Source organism: Dendrobates tinctorius, unplaced genomic scaffold (genome assembly GCF_039654945.1).
Source record: "Dendrobates tinctorius isolate UK_male_01 unplaced genomic scaffold, ASM3965494v1 ptg000003l, whole genome shotgun sequence".
Taxonomy (NCBI): domain Eukaryota; kingdom Metazoa; phylum Chordata; class Amphibia; order Anura; family Dendrobatidae; genus Dendrobates; species Dendrobates tinctorius.
The window spans coordinates 80,298,178-80,312,233 of record NW_027361671.1 but is presented as its reverse complement, the minus strand read 5'-3'; the positions used below and the strand labels follow the sequence as shown (position 1 = coordinate 80,312,233).

The following is a 14,056-nucleotide window of genomic DNA, read 5'->3' as shown; positions in this document are numbered from 1 at the left end:
ATGATAAAAAAATTAGCCTCTTGCACATTTGTTGTTATGTTTTTGATGCTTGTTTTATTGTGCATGAGGCTTTTTTTGTTTGTCACCATAATATGCTGCTTTCATTAAGAGCAATAAGTTTATAGGTCTGCTGTCCTACCGCAATTATTACTTCCATGACCTACGGAGGAATACAGAAGAGTCATCGGCATCTGCTGTATTCATGAGGGGAGCACTCCCATGCCTTTTTCCCTTACTCTTTTTACCATGTGCCATGCATATAAATTGCAGCCATTACTCCATGATGAGGGAAAAGGACAGACATTAGGGAATGATTCATGACCACACTGAATGCAATTCTTTAAACAAAAAATTAACCAGTTAAGTGGTTAAAAACTTTGCAACTTTGTTAGTTTTGTTCTGGCCTTACCAGTTTCACAAAAGTGGACATTGTTTAGCAGAACAAGCAGAAGAAAATCGAATCTATGGCACTTTCTGTGTAGGTAGAGGTAAAACCTTTTGTTTTATTTAAATGAGTTGTCCACTCCTCTGACAACCCCTTCTCAATCATTATGGTCCCCTTATATAAGATAACTGCTATACTCACCTGCGATGCAAACGCCATTACAACGGTGTCGGCACTGGGTCTCCCAGGGCTCATGTGACATATCAAAGCGCTGCAGACAATCATTGCTTCACTCTCCTCCATTGGATGTAACTGACATCCGAAGGAAGTCAGAGCTGCGGCTTCTATCTCAATTCCTCCAGATATCTGATTTGTCCGAAGAAGGGAAGAGTGAAATGGTCAATAATTAGCTGCAGGGCTCACGTAACATAACAATGTCACGTGAGCCCCGGGATAGCCAGTGCTGACATCGCTAATTCTAGAGATGAGTGTAGTGGTTTGTCATCGTCTCCGTTCCTTGCTATTCGCACTAACTTGCGGCTTAAGAGAATCAATCTCACTTGGTGGTCCATAACATCTGTGACTCCAACATAATCCTTTCTGCTCAAACAAACTGGATGGGACACAATTCATAATGGTTGCGATTTATGCCACACAGTGGTCATTTCTGGCAATCTCTAGTCAAGCTGGCGAAGCCACTTTGAAACAATACATTTTCTTTCAGGGTACACAATCTTCCCACTTGGTAGGCTTGCTGATGCTGTCTGAGGCCTTTTTCTCACGTATCGGAGGTACTGACACACGTAGACACATTGTCTTTGCAGATGTCAGCGTTATTTTCACGGACCTTGTGTCCGTGTGCAAAACACATAGACATATCCGTTTTAACAGACACATGGCCCGCAACACGTGCTGCACACTGTACACTGTCCTCCGTGAGCACGGTCGGCCGCCGGGGAAGAAGCGCTACTGTAAGCGCTGTTCCCCTGCATGTGGTACTGAACTCGGCTGTCATTCTTCCCTGCTCTGCCAGCAACAGATTGAGCAGGGAAGGATGAATGAAAACAAACCGACGTGGGGTCCCCCTTTTTTTTTTGTCCCACCCGGCAAAACTATACAGGTGCGGGCTGCTATTCTCAGGCTGGTAAGGGGCCATGAATATGATTGTGGATATTGATGTCACCTATGAGCTTTGTCCCATAATACATTATCAGACTAGATGACTACATCTGTGCATCTTTGTGTTTGTAGTTTTGGCCCAATTCTATTATAAAATGCATGAGAAGAACACACACCAGTGAGAACAGGAATGGCTACCCTTAACTGAGGCCCTGAGCTACTATGCATTAACCACTTCATCCCAGAGCAAGCTATTTCAAGTGAAATAAATATAAAAAAGCTTCTTTGCAAAAGTATTAAGCTTAAGACTGTGTTCACATTTAACATTTTTGATGCAATTTTTTTCTATAGATCTTTACGTGAGGAAAAAAAATGCAGATTTCACAATAACAGCAAAATGAATCATGTTTCTAAAACCATTCACATAGTGTATCTTTTTTCCTGACATTTATCACCTGTGGTGCATGTTTTAAATAACGCAGCATGCTAATTCTTTCAGTGTTGTAACTGCAATTTTTCCCAATTGAAATCAAAATGTCTTGGCACCAAAAAATAAAAAAACACATACAAAAATTTGCACAAAAAAAATTGCAGCAAAAATTCACCAAAAACTAGCATAATTTCTGCTGTGTTTTTCTTGCCACAGCTTGCATTTTTCATGCTGTAAATGATGCTTAAAAAAGCTACATCTGAAGAGTATCATTTTTTACACAAAAAAGTTTATTCCTGTCCAATATGCTGTCTATAGTATATATTACAAACTGCTATTAAGGAAATTTCTTCATAGAATAACTTGTCCAAGAAGTATCAATCGTGGTTTTAGTTTAAGGCTACGTTCGCATGATTTAATATTTGGTGAATCTTTGATGTTGCAAATTTTCTGGAGTATTGGTGCACCTATTAGGTAAATTAAGTGACTTTTTCTTTTAGTATGTTTTTTTTTACTGCATATTTGATGCTTCACTTTCTGTCTCTTTTTAGCATTTTATGGTTTAAATAACGCTGCTGTGTTTTTGACACTTCCTGGTATTTGGCTTTGACAACTTTATTGATAGTCATGTGGAGATCACTTGAGTTTTTAGTGAATTTCAGCAGAGTAAACCCACTAAAAACACTTGGTTTTTTTTTTTTTACCTGTGGATTTTCCACATATAATGCAAGTCTATGGAGAAAATAATTTGTAATTTGTTTGATTACAATTAGAGTTGAGCGATACCGTCCGATACTTCAAAGTATCGGATCGGAATGGATCGTCCGATCTTAAAAAAAAGTATCGGTATCGCCGATTCCGATACCGGAAGTCCCATTCAAGTCTATGGGACTTCCGGTATCGGAATAAGAAAAACCCTATTTTTGCCTTGTACAGCCTCTCTGGGGTCTGTACGGGCCTTTCGGGGGGCTGTGCCGGCCTGCCAGGGGGTCTGTGCAGGCTCCGGTGGTCTGTGCCGGCCTCCCGGGGGGCTGTGACGGCCTGCCGGGGGGGCTGTGCAGGCTCCGGTGGTCTGTGCCGGCCTGCCGGGGGGCTGTGCCGGCCTGCCGGTGGTCTGTGCAGGCTCCGGGGGGCTGTGCCGGCCTGCCGGGGGGCTGTGCCGGCCTGCCGGTGGTCTGTGCAGGCTTCGGGGGTCTGTGCAGGCATCGTCCGATGGGACTACAAGTCCCATCGGGCGATGCCTGCTACCATGACAGTGATTGACACATTAGCCAATGATGGGACAGTAGTAGTCCCATCATCCGCCTAATGTGTTGAATGTAAAAAAAAAAATAAAAAAAAATTACATGCTACATACATGCTACATACATACAACATGCATACTACATATATACTACATGTAACATACATACTACATATATACTACATGCAACATGCATACTACATGCATGCTACATACATGCTACATACTACATACATGCTACATTCATACTACATATATACTACATGCATGCAACATACATACTACATATATACTACATGCATGCAACATGCATACTACATATATACTACATGTAACATACATACTACATATATACTACATGCATGCTACATACATACTACATATATACTACATGTAACATACATACTACATATATACTACATGCATGCTACATACATACTACATATATACTACATGTAACATACATACTACATATATACTACATACATACTACATGCATGCTACATACATACTACATGCATGCTACATACATACTACATGCTACATACATAGTACATACATACTACATGCATGCTACATACATACTACATGCTACATACATACTACATGCTACATACATACTACATACATACTACATATATACTACATGCATGCTACATACATACTACATGCTACATACATACTACATATATACTACATACATACTACATGCTACATACATACTACATATATACTACATGCATGCTACATACAATACATTCATACAATACATACATAGACATACAGTACATATAACATAGAGTAACATACTTACCAATACTTGTCACATTGTTCCCCGAAGCCATTGTCGTGTACGGAATAAATATTAACATAACAAACCACAAAAATACTCACCCATGATCCGAAGCAGTCCACGAGTGTGTCCCACGACGATCTTGGGTAGAGAACTGCAGCATCAGCTGATGCTGCCGCTGTCTACGGGCTGCAGGAATCCAATGACGGAAGGTAGGTATCCTTCCGCACCGTATTCCTCCGCCATTTAAAAAAAATTCCCTAGTCTCACTTTATGCCATTGCTGCGTGGGAATTTCCCACGCAGCAATGGCATAAAGTGAGACTAGGGACTTTTTTTTTTTTAAGTGGCGGAGGAATACAGTGCGGAAGGATACCTACCTTCCGTCATTGGATTCCTGCAGCCCGTAGAGAGCGGCAGCATCAGCTGATGCTGCAGTTCTCTACCCAAGATCGTCGTGGGACACACTCGTGGACTGCTTCGGATCATGGGTGAGTATTTTTGTGGTTTGTTATGTTAATATTTATTCCGTACACGACAATGGCTTCGGGGAACAATGTGACAAGTATTGGTAAGTATGTTACTCTATGTTATATGTACTGTATGTCTATGTATGTATTGTATGAATGTATTGTATGTAGCATACATGTAGTATATATGTAGTATGTATGTAGCATGTAGTATGTATGTAGTATATATGTAGTATATATGTAGTATGTATGTAGCATGTAGTATGTATGTAGCATGCATGTAGTATATATGTAGTATGTATGTAGTATGTATGTAGCATGTAGTATGTATGTAGCATGCATGTAGTATGTATGTAGTATGTATGTAGCATGCATGTAGTATGTATGTAGCATGCATGTAGCATGCATGTAGTATGTAGCATGCATGTAGTATATATGTAGTATGTATGTTACATGTAGTATATATGTAGTATGCATGTTGCATGCATGTAGTATATATGTAGTATGTATGTTGCATGCATGTAGTATATATGTAGTATGTATGTTGCATGCATGTAGTATATATGTAGTATGAATGTAGCATGTATGTAGTATGTAGCATGTATGTAGCATGCATGTAGTATGCATGTTGCATGTAGTATATATGTAGTATGTATGTTACATGTAGTATATATGTAGTATGCATGTTGTATGTATGTAGCATGTATGAAGCATGTAATTTTTTTTTTTTTTTTTTACATTCAACACATTAGCCGGATGATGGGACTACTACTGTCCCATCATTGGCTAATGTGTCAATCACTGTCATGGTAGCAGGCATCGCCCGATGGGACTTGTAGTCCCATCGGACGATGCCTGCACAGACCCCCGAAGCCTGCACAGACCACCGGCAGGCCGGCACAGCCCCCCGGCAGGCCGGCACAGACCACCGGAGCCTGCACAGACCACCGGCAGGCCGGCACAGCCCCCCGGCAGGCCGGCACAGCCCCCCGGAGCCTGCACAGACCACCGGCAGGCCGGCACAGCCCCCCGGCAGGCCGGCACAGACCACCGGAGCCTGCACAGCCCCCCGGCAGGCCGGCAGAGACCCCCGGAAGGACCGAAATGACGGCGCATCATGATGCGCACACACCGCGCATCATGATGACGTCAGGCTGTCAATCAACTTTGAACTTCCGATTCCGATACCGACATCCGATATTGAAAAAATATCGGATGTCGGTATCGGAATTCCGATACAGCAAGTATCGGCCGATACCCGATACTTGCGGTATCGGAATGCTCAACACTAATTACAATAGAAACTGACATGTGAATTTCAAACATACACCGCAGGTCAGTTTATGCTGAGTAAAAGGAAAGCACAGTGAGCAGGAGACTTCTATAAATCCCATCCACTTTGCTGGAAATGTAAGGCTAGTTTCACACTAGCGTATGGAGGAGCTGCGGAAGGATGCAGACTTCCTCAGTGAAGCTCCGCCCCCGGCTACACCTCCTCCGGTCAGCTCCGCCTCCGTCAGCATGCGGCCTGCGTACCCTATCTTTTGCAATAGGTACGCAGGCCATGCAGATGTATGCGGATGCCTCCACATGTGTTGTTTTGATGGTGTGGTGACCTGTGCCAAACGGTGCATCGAGCTGCGTGCTCGGGTCACTGTCTCTGCACTGTCAGGAGGGAAGTCTCCTTTGGTCTAGGACGCTCCCGAGTCCAAATACTCACATACAGCTCTCACTATGGCTCGTATCTCGTGCTCTGACGGGGAGTCCTCTCTCTCTGGGAGTGCGGTGCTGCCGCCTGCTTTCTCTCTGGCGTGCTCCCTGTTATGATTGAGTCACCGTAGGAGGCAAAAACAGAAATGCTAGCTAAGTCCTGAAAACCAGAGAAGTTGGCAACTATCAGATTGCAGACCCCTGAACCTATCAACACAACTAGCAGTAGCCGTGGGGGGTTCCTACGATGACCTAGACCCCTCGATCACAGCCGGAGAGATACATAGGCCTAAAGAAGGAAAGGGGAAATCTAACTGCCCCAGAGCAGACCCCAAAGCAACAAGCAGCCCCCCACATATAATGACGGTGAAGCAAGATGAAAACACTTACACAGACAGAAAGACAGGCTGAGCAAAGACGGGGCCCAAAAACTACCTAGATAGGAATGGATAGGAAGGCTGCTGTCTGCAATCTGCCAAAACCCTATCAGAGACAAAAGCCAACAAGCTGATATAAAAATGGCCCTGAAGCAACTAAGCTTCAAAACTAAATCAGCACTCAGGTACTTTCAGAAGACAGAGCTCACGGAACACTGCACACTCCAGCAGGGAGTGGCAGAATCCAAAAAGCAAGAAAAACAAAAACAAATCTTAGATGCAAAAAGGCAAAACAGAAAACTTAGCTTTAGGAGAGCAGGAATCAGACTGGTGTCCAAGAGTCCACAGAGAAATCACCCGCAGGGCAGAAAGGGCGTAGGCTGCCTTAAATCCAGTCAGTGACTCCACTCAGCCAATCGTCTTCATTAGTCCCAGGTGCCTGATAATCAGGCTCACTACCTTCCTTCACTAGAATAGGGAGTTCACCAGGCCTCAGTGACGGAGGGGAAAATGAACTCACAACAGCTCCCCCTGTTTCTGGCTCGCTTTCCTCTGTGCCTGGCGCGCTCTCCTTTCACGCCCTCTTCCTGCACACCTTCCGGTCTACTGTCCCTTCTCCTTCCTCTCTGCCCCTTGCAGTCAAATGGTCCAGGGCAGAAAGTCTTCCCCCCGGCAAGCCTGCTGTCTGGCTATGTGGTTCTGGGTAAGGAGTAGGGAAGGTAGCCTCCTTTTGGCTCGTCACCTACTTACATTCCCCCTCTCTTAATGCTCGCCATTCCATGGGCAAGGGTTTGTCCGCTATGTACTCCTGAGGACCGACAGCTGCCAACAACGTTTGCAACTCTTGTCTTTCTGGCTCCAAATTCTTTCAGTAAGGCTGATCGAAGATACTCCAATCTTCATTCTCATGTTCATCAGCTGCAGAAGAAAATACTTTGGATGAACTTGGCTTTGTCTTCTTATTTTTCTTCTTTCTTTTTGCTTTGCCGTTAGCAGACGCTTGAGTAGACAATTCGTCCTTTCCTCTGTCGTCATCGACAATTTCGGGGGTTCCTTGCTCGGGTTCCTCAGTCTGGGAGCTTAGTAAAGGTAACTCTTCTCCATAGCTCCCCCCTCTTTGACAGGAGTACTCTTGTCAAAACTAGAACCGGTTGGATTAACACCATGCAAGCCGGAACCTTCATCATCCACGGCGGGTTCTGCGAGCGTCACTTTCCATGGCTCCTCAGCTACACTCCCTGTCTCACACAGCTGCTCCATCTCTTCCGTCCGGTCAGGATCTCGTGAGCTGACAACCGACACACTCTCCACCTCAGGGTACAACACTAGCGGCTCTTCCCTCTCGTTGATGAGAACTGTAGGAGCGTGCATCACGAGAGCTCTTGTCACCTCTTCTCCTTTGTCGGTAGCTCGTGGTGAGCCTGGTGGTAACTTACTTTGATGGGCAGTCATCCCTTCCTTCTCTTCAGGTCGAATCTCACCGTCGGGACCTCTAGACCCAGGTTGGAGTTCTGCTAAACCCGCCTCCACGTGTCGGGACAGCATGGACGTTTGACCGTGGACAGTTGACACCCTCTCTATCTCTTCTTGGCACCTGACGCCGTGACATTGTCTTGCTCTGTGTGGAGTTCTCCCGCCGTACCACTCCCTCTAGGGGCGATGTTCCCTCCAATTAGCAGGACCTTCAGAGGGGTGAGCGGGCCTTTGCCATTGCTTTTCCCAGGTAGGGCTGCTCTTCTGCATGCCCAGCATTCACATCTGTGTCTGTCTTGTGGGCACTTTGGTCTGAGTCATCGACCTCGGCGGGAAGTATCTCCCCTCTGCGGTTGCTCTTCACTCCAGGATACAGGGTTACTCTCTGGAGCTGCCACTGAAGCCTTCTTCATGCTCTGCACCTCTCCTCTATCTTCCTCATTCTGTTTCCATGTGTTACCTAGGGGTATGTCGCTGGTCCCCAAGACAGCAGTAAGGGCTTCCCCCAGACTCGATTTTTTTTTTTCCCAAATACTTCTTATTTTCAGCTGTGAATCACGGGTCCATGTCATCTCTTCTTCATTCGGCTGAGTACTCCACAGTTGTAGCATGTGGGCGGTCTTCTTCACCGAGCGGTACCAGTCTCACATTGAGGGGTTGTCTCTGCCTCGCACCGGTGGGCTGCACTCTACAGCAGGAGTCCTCTTATATTCAGTCATTTGTTTGCAGACCTGTTTAATCTCTGCACGGGTTGCATGTATTGTTCTTGAAGTCAAATACTTATAGTGAATTTCCTTGCAGTATATTCTGCATCAGTATCCATTTGAGTTATGTAAAACTAAAGTCCAGTACTGGAAAGGTCTATCAGAGGACCAGAGTTTCCACATGTGGCAAAGGCTCTGACACTGTAATGGGAATGAGTGCAGACAGGTCATGAGGTTAAGGGCTCATTCACACTTGCGTATAAAATGGACAAGTGCAATCCGATAAAAATTCAGATTGCACTCGGACCAATGTCACTCAATGAGGCAGTGCAGATCTGCAAATTTTTCTCAGCTGTATTCGGCATGAGAAAAAAAATTGCAGTTTGCTGTGAATTAATGTGTTAATCGAATGATACTAGCCAATGCAAGTCTATGGGTACGAGAAAAAAATGAACGGCACACGGACCATGGCGTCCGATTTTTAAGCACTAGTGATGAGCGAGTATAGTCGTTGCTCGGGTTTTCCCGAGCATGCTTGGGTGTCTTCCGAGTATTTTAGCATGCTCGGAGATTTAGTGTTTGTCGACACAGCTGCATGATTTGCGGCTGCTAGACAGCCTGAAAACATGTGGAATTTTTAACAAACAGGCATTCCTTACAAGTATTCAGCCTGCCCAGCAGCCGCAAATCATGCAGCTGCATCGACACAAACTAGATCTCCAAGCACACCAAAATACTCGGAGGACATCCGAGAATGCTCGGGAAAACCCGAGCAGTGAGTACACTCGCTCATCACTATTAAGCACACATCTCAAAGGAATTAGGAAACTGCATTGACCAAACAGTGGAATTTCACAGCCAGAACTCTCCTGGCACCCAAGAAAAAAAACAACTTATGTAAATATATAGATAGATGATAGAAAGATATTAGATATATAATAGATAGAGAGATATTCTACACATATATAATTTCACAAACCCCCTAAATATTTTAAAATTGTACCCTTCAGTGCCTTTCATATGGAGTTTATTCTACAGCTTTTTATGCTCGTCTAACCTAATAAATAAATTAATTAAAAAAATGATGTGGGGGACCAACAATTTTATGAAACCAGCAAAGGTAAGGCCAGTCTCACACGTCCATATAATTCCGGTACCAGAAAAACCGGTACCGGAGCTATCCGTGTCCATGTGTCCGTGTGGACACGTGGTACCTCCGTGTGGCATACGTTTGTCAACCGTGTGCCGCACGTGAGCCACACCAGAACCACACGGACGGCACCGGGAAGAAGCACTACTGTAAAAGCGCAGTTCCCGGCGGCTGGTGCTGATTGCTGCTGTGATTCTCTCCTGTTCTGCCGGCAACAGCAGGCAGGAGATAAGAATGAATGAAACCCAACGTGGGGTCAGTTTATGAACCAACCAGATGAAAACTTACAGCTGGGGGCTGCAGCCCTCAGCTGTCAGCTTCAACAAGGTTCGAAAAATAGAAATCAACAAGGCACTGAACAAAAAAAAAGACTTGTAGATGGTGCTTAAGTAGGGTATCTAACCCGTAATCTAAGCAAAAATAAACTTGGCACTCAAATTGATGAAAGATGAGGAAATTTCATTTATTTTGCATCCAGACAAAACAGAAGAAATATATTTATTCTGTTTTGTCTGGATGCAAAATAAATGAAATTTCCTCATCTTTCATCAATCAGAGTGCCAAGTTTACTTTTGCTTGGCTTCATCAAGGTTGGTTCTCAAGAATAGAGGGGTCCCCACACTGTTTTTTTTATTTAAATAAATAATTTAAAAAAACGGCGTGGGGTCCCCCCTATTTTTGACATCCAACCTGACTAAAACTGACAGCTGAGGGCTGATATTTTCACGCTGGTAAGGGGCCATTGCTAACACAGCTGCTCCCAACTGTAAACGACTGGGGAATGAATGGAAGCAGAGCACAGACTCTGTGATGACGTCATCGCTAGTTACTGAGCATGCTCCGGCTGCTTCCATTCATTCTACAGTGGTTTACAGTTGGGAGCAGCTGTGTTAGCAGTACTCCGCCTGTAAATGTATTAACCCCCGAGATGGATTTATGCCGTGGGACGTGACTGAATGCAGGACAGGTAATGTATCTTGTTGCTTTATTATTTTCACCTTTTTATACAGGAGAATGAGGCTTTGAATAGGAATTAGCCGTGTAATAAAGATTTAAACAATGTGTGTGTTGTCTTCTTTCATTAAAATACTTTATTCTTATTGTATGTGTGTTTATTTAACCCTTTATTTACTCTAGCATTAGTAATGGATAGGTGTCTTATTGACACCTCTCCATTACTAATCTGGGCTTAATGTCCCTTACAATAGAAAGGTGGCATTAACCCCTTATTACCCCACTTGCCACCACTACAGGGCAAGTGGGAAGAACTGGGCAAAGCTCCAGAATAGGCGCATCAAATAGGTGCACCTTTTCTGGGCATCTGGGGGCTGCTGATTTTAGGCTGTGAGGGGCCAAGATCAATGACCCCTTACCAGCCTGAGAATATCAGCCCTCAACTGTCAGCTTTAGTCAGGTTGGTTGTCAAAAATAGGAGGGACCCCACTCTGTTTTTTAAAATTATTTATTTAAATAATTAACAAAACAGTGTGGGGACCCCTATATTCTTGAGAACCAACCTTGATTAAGCTGAGGGCTGCAGCCCCCAGCTGTAAGTTTCATCTGGTTGGTTCACAAACAGAGGGAGACCCCACATTGGGTTTTTATTCATTCTGCTTTCCTGCTCGCTATGGCCGGGAGAGCAGAATGTCAGCCGCGGTCAGCACCAGCCACCGGGAACGGCGCTTACAGTAGAGCTTCTTCCCGGCGGCCATCCGTGAGCACGGAGGACAGTGTGAACTGTTCGCTGTGTGCACATGTTCAGCATTTTTGCGGACCGTGCGCTCCCACGAACACTGACATGTCTCATTGTTTTTCACACGGACCGTGTGTTTTCAACTTCTTCATCAGGAGAACTACAATATTGTGGTTCTCCTGATGAAAAATTTGATCTAACTTCGAAATGCGTAGAGAACAAACTGCAGGTCAAACTTCCCTATTGCCCTTGGTCTCTTAAGTCCTAAATTGGCAAAGCAGATACCGCCCTTATTATCCTATTATAGATTCCCTTTAAGGACAGTACAACGGATACAGTCCTCTGCTTCAAAGACAGGAGGTTGCGCAAAAAAATTGGGCTTCTAAAGTTTTCACATCTTTCTTGCCCCTGCTCCGAGAAGGTGGGTGAAGCTGGGGTGGAATGGGGATGTGGCAACCCTTGCACATAAAATTCATGACTGACAGCAACATTTGCTATGCCACAAATTTTATTCCAGCAGAGGCTTGAGTAAGATTTGTGTTGAGGCGCACATAGCAGCGCAAGTCACTACGCACCTCATCTGATTCATTAAGAAGTGTACATCTCTAAATGAATCAGGAGCATTCGCTCCAACATGCTGCTTGATCAAGATCCGAGAGAGAATCGCCAATCTTGATGAATTCCCCACTAAGTCTACAATTTATCAAAGTTTTCACCAGATTTCAGGAAAAACACTGTTTGAAATGTTGCAAAATTGTTGTAAAAAAATGTAGAGAATTTTTGACCTTTTTATGCCACCTCTGTCATGCTCCTACAGCATTTTGAAAAGGTGGCATAACTTAGCATGGAGAAGAAAAGAGGGAGGGCAACTGGGAAATTCATCATACTTTAAAATTGGCATAAATTACAACGGAAATGTACCCCAGTCCTTGGAGTGAATTTCTTATGGTGGTGCATGGTAGATGATAGATATGCCAAATTCAATAAAATGGAGCTTAATAAATCTGGCCCATTTGTACTCCATGAACCCTTCTTCGAGACTAGCATTCGAAATGCCAGTCTTGATGAATCTGGGCTCATGTTTTTAAAATCTTTGTGCGCTTCATTGTGCACCAAGGTATGGTATGTGTACTGCGTTCTGCAATCAGTCTCTATACATTGAATATTTTTATGATTTATTTTAGCACCAATCAGTTAATCCATATAGTCTGACATTTAGTCGCATGTTAACGGTATTACCTGCTCCCACAATAAGGATCTTGGCTCCGCAGCTATGAAAGCAATGCAACAAGGATCTGGAACGGATGTTGTAGTTAAGAAACGCCACCAGGCATCCAAGTTTTGCCAAACCAAACCAAACATTAATAAAGTCTGGTTCATTATTCATAAGCATAGCCACAGTGTCACCCTTCTTCAGTGTTGTGTACTTCATGAAAACGTTGGCCACTCGATTGCTTCTTCTATCCATTTCACGATATGTGTGAATCTGTCCATGGAATATTAGAAAAGCCTTATCGGGGATGCGCTGGGCTTGCTGTACAAAGCGATCTACAACGCTCACTACATGTCCTGTCCTCTTATACTTCTCAATTTGAAGGCCATAACGGATTACTTTCAACAGGTATCTCAGATCAAACCAGAAGTACGGAAAAAAAAGCTTCTGCAGAAAATGAAGAGCTGCCAAGCCTGTCACAAGGCCCGTTATCCAGCTTAGAGCCATAGAATTAGTGCACGGGACAAAACGTGTGTAAATAAAATGCAGGCACAAAAGAAAACAGCTATTTAGGGAAGCAGGTATGTTTGGAAGATGCCATAGATTACTAGTGATGATAACAGTCCATGCCTCCAGGTACCTGAAATAAAGAAATTAGAGGATCAACAACCACTTACTTTTTCTGTGAAATTAGTTACAAAAATGGATTCTGAGTTGGATGAGAACTACCTTGTGGCTTCAGAACATGATAGTAATAAGACAACTGGTCTCTTACACTTTTGTCACTGTCTCTGCCAGTCTCATCCACACTTTGTTTGTGATTCCATGCTTTTCTCTGCAACTCTGCTGTGCTGAAGTATCTCCCACTCAGTCAGAGATGAAAGCTATGGGCTTCTTTATTTCTTTCAAAAAAGGGGATGGGACCTGGCCATGAGCTGTGGAATCTGTCCACTCCCAATGATCTAATGCCACTGCCTATTTGTTTACAAGCCAAAGCTTAGATAACAACCAGATAAATGCCTCTCTCAGTGCAAGTGCAAGGAAAGCCTGTAAGGAAGACTGAAAGGGAGGGAGCAAAAACAGAGGGGATGTGCAGCTTGTTATACAATAAACTAAGCTAAAGTAGCTTCTCAGGCTTCCAGGGTAGGACATACGAGGATCTCGGAGGAAAAAAGCTGATTATTTCCATCACGTCTATTTAATTAACATGCTTCGCAGATAAAGCATCAAAAGTATTGCTATAATATGTCCTAAAACATTTAATAGGACTGCAACTATTGTTTTCTTACATGTTACT

General features: G+C 43.9%; 1 protein-coding gene across 2 annotated transcripts in view; it reads right to left on the bottom strand.

The window, feature by feature from the left end:
* SLC27A6 (solute carrier family 27 member 6) overlaps positions 1-13,662 on the bottom strand; it is an 84,790-nt gene extending 71,128 nt beyond the window's left edge. The window contains exons 1-2 of one of the 2 annotated variants that reach the window (XM_073557741.1): positions 13,535-13,662; positions 12,786-13,399 (exon numbers count right to left, since the gene is read on the bottom strand). In XM_073557741.1, coding sequence (XP_073413842.1) covers positions 12,786-13,399; positions 13,535-13,563 — 643 coding nt within the window. In that variant the 5' untranslated portion in view covers positions 13,564-13,662. Of the gene's footprint in view, positions 1-12,785; positions 13,400-13,488 lie in introns of both variants that reach the window. The other variant, XM_073557742.1, reaches the window with a different exon arrangement.
* Positions 13,663-14,056: the final 394 nt, after the last annotated feature.